Source organism: Dreissena polymorpha, chromosome 16 (assembly GCF_020536995.1).
Source record: "Dreissena polymorpha isolate Duluth1 chromosome 16, UMN_Dpol_1.0, whole genome shotgun sequence".
Taxonomy (NCBI): domain Eukaryota; kingdom Metazoa; phylum Mollusca; class Bivalvia; order Myida; family Dreissenidae; genus Dreissena; species Dreissena polymorpha.
The window spans coordinates 5,873,129-5,883,128 of record NC_068370.1 but is presented as its reverse complement, the minus strand read 5'-3'; the positions used below and the strand labels follow the sequence as shown (position 1 = coordinate 5,883,128).

General features: G+C 34.6%; 1 protein-coding gene across 2 annotated transcripts in view; it reads left to right on the top strand.

Annotated features, from left to right (window-relative positions):
- The first annotated feature begins 4,744 nt into the window (after positions 1-4,744).
- Positions 4,745-10,000, top strand: part of LOC127863004 (uncharacterized) — a 10,163-nt gene continuing 4,907 nt past the window's right edge. The window contains exons 1-2 of one of the 2 annotated variants that reach the window (XM_052402339.1): positions 4,745-4,871; positions 5,329-5,667. In XM_052402339.1, the coding sequence (XP_052258299.1) occupies positions 4,817-4,871; positions 5,329-5,667 (394 nt within the window). In that variant the 5' untranslated portion in view covers positions 4,745-4,816. The remainder of the gene's footprint in view (positions 4,872-5,328; positions 5,668-10,000) is intronic. The other variant, XM_052402342.1, reaches the window with a different exon arrangement.

Below are 10,000 nucleotides of genomic sequence, written 5' to 3'. Positions count from 1 at the left end.
CGACCGCGAAGATCGACAAGCGACAATCAACTTGGCCCTAACCGGATTCCGTAATTTAGCGTTTTGGAAGGGAATTTATTGAAATAAAATTCCAGATGATACCCAAGTTGGCTGCCAATAAGGTAGATAATTTATATTTCTAATCCACTTCATTGGATCTGAATTTCTTGCAATACAAACTGGAATAATTGTCATTATGAATTTACAGGAAATATTATCTTAAAAAAGTACTTTATGTGGTATTTTACATATAAATGAATACATTAAGACAATTAAACTTAGAAGTCGTCTTTAATATAGACATGTATGTATGATCAAGCAGAAAGTGAAGGTGATTGGATGCTGGATTTTACATCAGTTTAGATCATATTACCATACTTCTTTGCTGCTGCATACCCACATTAATTGAGATACTGAAGTAAATTGGGAAAATGCATGAACAAGTAAAAACAAGTTCTTAAAGCGTGAGCATGTCATCATACATGTTTCACGGGTATGGAGTAACATATGCAGCACAATGTTCATAAGACAACTTTTTCGAGATATGCCAATGGTAAGACGGGTAATATAGGTGTAATACCCTAACCTGAAACTTTCAAGGTTTAGCGGTTGACTTGCATATCCGCAGAAGGCTGGACGATGCTTTAAGAGAAATTAGAATTATTTAAAACCCTATTTAGCTCGACTGCATTGAACACCTCCGGCTTATAAAAAACACTTTCAGGTCCGTTTCATGGACATAAAACATTACTTGGTGTATTTGTGGGAGCTCTAAAGAACTTCCGGTTGCTAAGCGGAAACCATATGCATTACACCACAGCGATCTAAAATTAGCAAGACAAGATTAGTATACGCTATGAACAACACAAAGCCGAAAAGCGAGAAAGGAAAAGTCCTGATGCCTAGGATAAAGCAATAATTTGGAGAAAATTGACATAATTCTTTGATCCAAAGGATCTAAGCTAGCATCCACCCAGTCTTGTGAACAAAGTAAATGGAACAATAGCACTAAGTGTTGCTAATGTTGATCAAGCAATAAATATTTGTAAAACCCAAATGACAAAGTTGAAAAAACTTTTGGTCGGACAATTTGTATGGTTCAATTTCTAAAAAGGTTGATACCCATTTTGTGTCTATAAAGCACGTTCGGACGGCAGACACGAAAGTGTAAGACATTAGTCTGATTTCTTTAAGAGTGATTGGCATACAAACTAGTTTTAGGATAGTTGATAATAACCGTATACTAAGCCAATATTTTGCTCCAGGACATTTTGCTACGTCCGATGAAACAGGGGAACTCAGAATAGGAAAAAACATAATGGTGCTTCAGCAACAATTAAACGTCGAAGTGTATTATCGGCACTTTAAGAACCAGATCACGTATAAAGTAATATGTAGATCTGCTGTCCTGTGTTTAATTTTCAAGCCATTTGACGGAATGAAACATGACAACATATATACTCAAGTCTAATACACTGAAGAAATATGATGTCTGCTTAGTGTATGACCGATACATGGAGTGCATCATCAAACGTGTGGCGAGGTCAGGTAGACAATCAAATGTAACAACGGTGTACAAGCCTACATGAGAAGTGTCTTTTCCACTGCAGAATGTTTTACTATGTTGCACTGAACAAATAACAGCTGTCCCATTTGATTTGAATAACTTTATGCACGGGTGAAGAATTAAAAATCTTGTTCACTCAAACACAAGTAAGTCATTAAATGAGATAATGCTACACTCACTAAACATTAGGGTGCCATTATCACATAGTTGACTCTGTAGAAGAAGAACACATTTGCATTTCTGTGGTAGCTGATGATACAAACGTGTGTTTTTGTTACATTTCTTTTACAATTTTTTATATTCTCCTTAAATGTAGTACTTGAAAATAATAGAATCGCCAGTTAAGAAGAGAGCGAAAACAGACATTCGCAAAACTGCCCAAAAGGAAAAAAAGTATCGCGTCCGACTAACTCTCTGCTCGCGTGATCTCCAGATGCAATCCTTTGGCTGGATGTCACGGTAAGCAAGTCGGATAAATCTGTGCCATCGCTAGCAAGCTTGCCACCAATCATTTTATAACAATGTGAAAAGTGCCCACATACATGCGTTATAAGAAAACACGCCATTACATGCAGCTCATCCCACATCTGAATTCATGAGGTTACGTTTGGCGAAAGGAGGAGACGTAAAACATCCATTTACCCATGATCACAGCAGTATCAAGTGTTGCTTGAGCTCAACCACTTGTGCGTAATGTGATAAAATATGTGTGTAAAAGCGATATACCATAGGTTCAACACTTTGGTTGTCATTTGATCAAACACGACTACAATTTAATATCTGCTGTGCTTGTCAAAAGGTTTATATTGACATACTATCATGTAAAAATGAGCAGACAAAACATGCCCGTTGGTTTATTTGCTTTGCCGCTGAGAAAGAAAAGACGGGGACTTAAATTGTATTGTGTTATATTATTGTTGGTACGAATGGCAAAGCAAGGGGACTGAACAAATATTTACATAAGAATACCTATCTATGCTAGAGAACTCACAGCATGAGCTAAACTGGTAAACACACTTTGTTTAATCATGATATTTTACATCGTTGACCTGATATTGGTCTAATTGAACACATATTGAATAATACGTATTATGGTATTTCAATTTCTGTATAGTTTACTTTATGGCATTACAACGGTTTGTTTTTTCATAAAACAAAAAAAAAACCTTTTACGAAGGTGATGTACACAACTTTAACATAATTTTTCTCTCATCAGTTTTAGATCGGTATTAATAGTATACTAAACTCCGCACATGTATTATTGAAATTCATTTATTCCGACATTTATTTAATACGTAATTAATGAAAGCAGTATTTTAGTAGATTTTTATTATGTTTATGTAAACTTATGCAACATGATCTTGATTTTTACATTTTCAGCAGTCATCTTGATTCTGGAAGCCATTGTGGACCTACCGTCATCACCTATTTAAAACAACATTAGGTTTCACTCCTGTATTTATATTAAATATGTATAAGTTCATCAAAATGATATTATAATACATAAACTATTGCATTTCTATATGAAAAACAAAATAAGAGTGAATATGGCAAAAATCTTAAACTCAACATTGAATTTCTCAAAACCCTCAATGATGTCAACCAATCATCATCTTTTTGATTCTTGATCAGAAACAAGTCCCATAACAATAAAGAAACCTATGTTATATTTAAGATACACCTCAAAGCTGGGTCGAGTAAAGCAAAAATCCCACTTTTCTTCTGAAAAATATAAAAACAACAATAAACGCTGATAAATGTAGGCATTTCTTGATTGAATAACAGTGTTTCCTGCCGTAATGCGTAACAAAAAATGTTGATTAACTTATGCAGATTTTAATTGTTCAAGACATTGCTAATTGGTTACTATCTTACGGTGAATACTTCATACTAATACTTCAGTGAAGGGGAACATGTAAACTCTGTGTCGTCTGACCCAAAGCCTGAACTTCACAACTGAATTTCAATATATTTTTAATGTTCTATACGCTTTATGCGGATTTGAAAATGTTATTGTAATGTTAAGCATTAGAATATTGAAACTCCAGAAACACTATCTGGATATTTTTTTCAATCGTAAAGATAGTATTTCAGATTATTAACCGTTGTTTATGCAACGCAATATAAAACATCAAATTAATATCTCGCGCTGTGAAACTGTCAACTAGGGTTTAACAATTGCGTGTATATATGTATTTGCGTATGTTTTACCTTAACGCTAAATATTTACAATGCTCCCCACACCGTTTTATGATAATCTCACTAAACAATAGAACTATAACCAAAGAAGATATAAGACATTAACACCTTTTAATGGATTATCCTGACAAATATAGTATTTATATATGAGCCTGACGTCGTTGTTTTATCAAAATGTAGTGTGAAAAAACAAACAAACTGATTTTGATATATACATTATGTAACAGACTTGTATATTTTATCTTTAATACTATTTATGTAGTACATGATAATTGCTTGGTCTTGGTCTTGCGCAAGGGTTAAAATACACCAAGTCAATACCTATAATGTGAAATAAATATTAAACTTGCCGTACGCTGGTCGCGTTTAGTCATAGGCTGGAGGTACGTCGGCAATGCACATTTTGGCTTACATCAATCCCTGATTAGGCACTTATTAATATTTTATTTATTCTAAGTACTCTAGGATTGGTTTGGTAAAATGTAAAATGGTATATTCTATAAACAAACAATTACATTGCAATCTATTTGAATGAATGATTTTGTTATTAGTTTTATTACTTATATAGATATACATATGTAGTAGTTATATAGATCTTGCTGAAATAATCGTCATAGTTATTCTTCCAATCTAACATTTACGGTGTCTCACCTATGCCTCACCAATTTCGCGTGTTACACACGCTACAGTCAGATTGGCTAGATTAAAAGTTTCGCTCACTAACCACCTTTTCCTTAACTGCTACTTTATGATCTCTTGCTTTCTTAAGTTGTTTTTATATTTCAGATACATGTTATATAACTAGCATTATTATTTATGTCTATGCTATGTCAAATGGAGTTAGGTTAAGTACAAACACGTTTCATAATAAAGTCAGTAGCCTCTTATTAGTCATTATAAACTTTTATTTCCCCTTTCGTTCTTTGTGCCAAAGAAAAAAAGTAAGCTCGTATATATTGTAGCTTAATCAACGGCGCTTTACATAAAAGCGTGTCTCGCCACAGTAAACCTTTTTAGTTTTTTTCGCTTTGAAAAACTACCATAGCATAAATGAACCGGTTCATACTTTTCACAATCATAGCAGTGCAGGCAATCGTAATTTCAAGTAAGTTTAATATTTGTAGTGCAGAGTTTAATCATGATGTTTTAGAGGCGCGTTTTAAATTGTGACTCCCGGGAATAAATTGACTGTTAGCTTATCATTATTTTATTGTAGTTAATTTATATTAAGGGTTTCTTAGAGAAATACACAGCCGAATAGTGTATGCATTTTTAAGAATTTAAGTACATATATTGATTTGCAAACCCAATCAAATTGTGTAATAATGTAAATTGTTATCTATTATATCCAGCATGGATACACGCATTGTTTAGAATATGTTTATGTTCTTTTACATGTTCAGTCATTTACAATGTAATGATACGCATTACTCTTTTTGAAAACACAAACTGAATATATGAAACTTAGATAAATATGAAATATCAATGTTGTACGCGGCGTTTTATTATCGCCGAACGAGGAAAAGTGTATTTAATCAAGTGTATATGATCCAAATTGTCAGTGTGTTCACAGCCTCAGATCACCGTCGATGTGTCTTGTGCATCAACCGTGCAAGTTTCCTGCACTGGCATGGGTTCTTCATACGGACTATGGAAATTTTTTATGAAAAGAGGGAAGCAACGTTTGCAAAATATAGCCAAAGTTTTTTTCAATGAATTAGAATGCAATGTTATTTACCTCTCCACTATTAAATCATCGCAATGTGTGTGCATACTTGGAACAGGTGTCATGTGCAACATATCTAGTGACAATGCTGTTAACGCTGGAGATGCATGGTATTGTTCACATATCTCTGCAAGATCTCCTTATTACAAAGAAACAGTTTACTTGTCTATTCAAGGTAACCATATAAATATATACGAACACTACTCATTGCTTGCACTTATATATTTTAAAGGGACTTCCATATGGCCATTTTTATCAAAGCATCTTTAATAATTGATGCATGGCATAGCTGACGTTGGCTAATATAATATGCATGGCTATTGTGTTTGTGATTCATCTGATGAATTATTACCGTTCTTGTCGTCCTACATTAAAACCAAACCAATGATATTCAATCTAATTTTATGAATATGAACATTATAACTGTTCCGGTAAGCATTATATTTATAGAGATCATTAACATTTTTAGTTATGATTGAAAAACAATATCTCACAAATATCTTTATCGTTCTTTTTCATTAACACTGATCTCATATTTTTTTATATCAAAAGTATATAATCTTGTCAGTTACAGACATGTCAAATCGCATTCGGTTGAGTGGTAATTACCTTTACACGGCGAAGGTATGGTGACGCGCGAAAAAAATAATTGTAAAGATTCCGTGCAGTGTTCAGTAATCCTCGATTCAAAGTCGTTGTAACCGTTAACGCCCGACTCTTTCAAGGAGCCGCTTGTATACTATAGATTGGAGATAAATTAACATCTTTTGAAAGCTGCTATAAAACTAGTAAATTAAATAAATGATTGAAGGCAGCGTGCAGCTTATAGTTTCAAATTATTATTAACTTTCGTAATTTCAAAAGCAAACAAAATGACCTTACAGTGACCTGTTTTAGACAAAAGCTTAAAAACTGCATTGCTTCCGGTGTTTTGTTTATTTCATTTTTTGTCACTTGTTAGCTCCACTGGCCAAAGGCCAGCGGGGCTTATGTCATGGTCCTGTGTCCGTCGTGTGTGCGTGCGTGCGTGCGTCCGTGCGTGCGTGCGTTAACTTTTTCTTTAAACATCTTCTCCTAAACTACTGGTCCAAATCTGATGAAATTTCTCAGGAATGTTCCTGTGGTGAACCTCTTTTAAATTTGTTCAAATTATGCCCCTGGGGTCAAATTTGACCCTGCCCCGGGGGGTCAAAAAATTGAAAATTTGCTTATATAAGGACTATTTTGTGCAAACTTTATAAATCTTCTTGTCCATAACCATTAGGCCTAGGGCTACCAAATTTGGTATGTATTGACATCTTATAGTCCTCTACCAAGTTTGTTCAAATTATGCCCCTGGGGTCAAATTTGACCCTGCCCCGGGGGGTCAAAAAATTGAAAATTTGCTTATATAAGGCCTATTTTGTGCAAACTTTAAAAATCTTCTAGTCCGTAACCATTGAGCCTAGGGCTACCAAATTTGCTATGTAGTGACATCTTATAGTCCTCTACCAAGTTTGTTCAAATTATGCCCCTGGGGTTAAATTTTACCCTGCCCCGGGGGGATCAAAACATTGAAAATTTGCTTATATGAGGCCTATTTGTGCAAACTTTAAAAATCTTCTTGTCCATAACCGTATGGCAAAGGGCTACCAAATTTGGTATGTAGTGACATCTTATTGTCCTCTACCAAGTTTGTTCAAATTAGGCCCCTGGGGTCAAATTTGACCCTGCCCCGGAAGGTTAAAAAATTGAAAATTTGCTTAAATAAGGCTTATTTTGTGCAAACTTTAAAAATCTTCTTTTCCATAACCATTGGGCCTAGGGCTACCAAATTTGCCATGTAGTGACATCTTATAGTCCTCTACCAAGTTTGTTCACATTATGCCCCTGGGGTCAAATTTGACCCTGCCACGGGGGGGTCAAAAAATTGAAAATTTGCTTATATAAGGCCTATTTTGTTCAAACTTTAAAAATCTTCTTGTCCATAACCATTGGGCCTAGGGCTACCAAATTTGCTATGTAGTGACATCTTATAGTCCTCTACCAAGTTTGTTCAAATTATGCCGCTGGGGTCAAATTTGACCCTGCCCCGGGGGTTAAAAAATTGAAAATTTGCTTATATAAGGCCTATTTTGTGCAAACTTTAAAAATCTTCTTGTCCATAACCATTGGGCCTAGGGCTACTTAATTTTGTATGTAGTGACATCTTATAGTCCTCTATTAAGTTTGTTCAAATTATGCCCCTGGGGTCAAATTTGACCCTGCCCCGGGGGTCAAAAAATTGAACATTTGCTTATATAAGGCCTATTTTGTGAAAACTTCAAAAATCTTCTTGTCCATAACCATTGGGCCAAGGGCTACCAAATTTGGTATGTAGTGACATCTTATAGTCCTCTACCAAATTTGTTCAAATTATGCCCCTGGGGTCAAATTTGACCCTGCTCCGGGGGGTCAAAAAATTGAAAATTTGCTAATATAAGGCCTATTTTGTGAAAACTTAAAAAATCTTCTCGTCCATAACCATTTGGCCTAGGGCTACCAAATTTGCTATGTAGTGACATCTTATAGTCTTCTACCAAGTTTGTTCAAATTATGCCCCTGGGGTCAAATTTGACCCTGCCCTGGGGGGGGGTCAAAAAATTGAAAATTTGCTTATATAAGGCCTCATTTGTGCAAACTTTAAAAATCTTCTTGTCCATAACCGTATGGCATAGGGCTACCAAATTTGGTATGTAATGACATCTTATAGTCCTGTACCAAGTTTGTTCAAATTAAGCCCCTGGGATCAAATTTGACCGTTCCCCAAGGGTCACAAAATTGAACATATGCTTATATTGGGCCCATATTATGCAAACTATAAAAATCTTCTTGTCCATAACCATTGGGCCTATTTCTACCAAATTCGGTAGGTAGTGACATCTAATAGTTCTCTACTTAGTTTGTTCAAATTATGCCCATAGGAACAAATTTGACCTTGCCCCAGGGGTCACAAAAATGAACATATGCTTACATAAGGCCTATTTAGTGCAAACTTTAAAAATCTTCTTGTCCTTAATTATAGAGCCTAGGGCTACTAAATTTGGTATGTAGTGATATATAATAGTCCTCTACCAAATTTGTTCAAATTATTCCCCTGGGCTCAAATTTGACCCGGCCCCGGGGGTCACAAAACTGAACATATGAAGTTTACCAGTGGAGATTTCTGCGGCCGTTTGGCTGTGACCAACAACAACATCAACATCTTGTAAACATGAGATAAAACCCTGTCATTTAGTGCCATTTTAGGTCAGATGGTGACTGCTAACAAAGGCATTGAAGTAAGAACATGTGTTATGAATGTTTTTCTTATAAACTGAAAAAAGTCGGGTTTTATTTAAATATGTCGAAAGTGACCATATATCCGGATGAAAATATTTTGGATGACATGTTAATTTCATGTCTTTTTTGTAGTGTTAAAACCAGTTTAATAATATATTATTGATTTTAAAAACACAACTTCCATGAACATGATATAGTTATTTCAAGGAAAGTCAATATATGATACTGCACAGTAAACTCAAACTTTGTATCCAAGAGAAGGTGTTGAAATTAATGAAGTGCAATGTTCTTAACTATCGTATATGCTGCTTTTTAATAACTAATGATTCATTGTTCCATTTGTGAATCGTGACTGATCATGAATTGTTGAAATGATTGTCAATTGCTCAACAATCCATATATATTTCTGACCATTTTATAAATTTCTTAATATAAGTTATGAATTGATCTTAGAAGTCAAATGTATTACTTAATTAAATACATTTATAAATATAAAGAAATAATCTTTAGATTATCATAATATTCTCAGGCCTGTTGGTCTTAGGGATGTGTGGGTTGATGAGCAATTTCTCCTTTTATCACACTTATTTCTACCCTACCTGATCATTTCCTTCATATTCCATTTTAATTCAATTGACGTCTGCAACCTCTTTCAAATTGGGAAAGTCCAAAATGTGTTGTTTGGTAAAGGGTTAAGGCATTTTGATTCCTATGGGTCTTGTGAATCTGTTTCAAATCAAATGCGTAGATTTGATCTTCAGCATCTAAAAATATGTGAAATAGAAAGAACGACAATATCTTTTGGAGAGATAAATGTACCTACGTTATAAGCAAAGGACCTGTGCAACAATTCCGAGGCTTTTTTGTCTGTTTAGTTAACACGGTAGTAACTTTTTCCATATATAAAAATGCTCACCCTTCCAACTTTAAGCGCCCAGTGGGACGAGGGATAGAAAGAGAAAGTTACATGCTTGAGTACATTTCAACCCAAGCGCATTACACGTTTTTTTCGCAAAGAAAAAACAGTGGAGCGATACAGGGCCATCATGGCCCTCTTGTGTTTATATCTGTTTTAGATATAATCTGATCATGCCTTATGCATATGTTAAATATATATGTTGTAATAGTTGAACTTTTATTTGACGATTTTTAAATACATCGTCCATCATTAGATTAGAGACATGTCCGATCGTATTCGAATTTTTGTA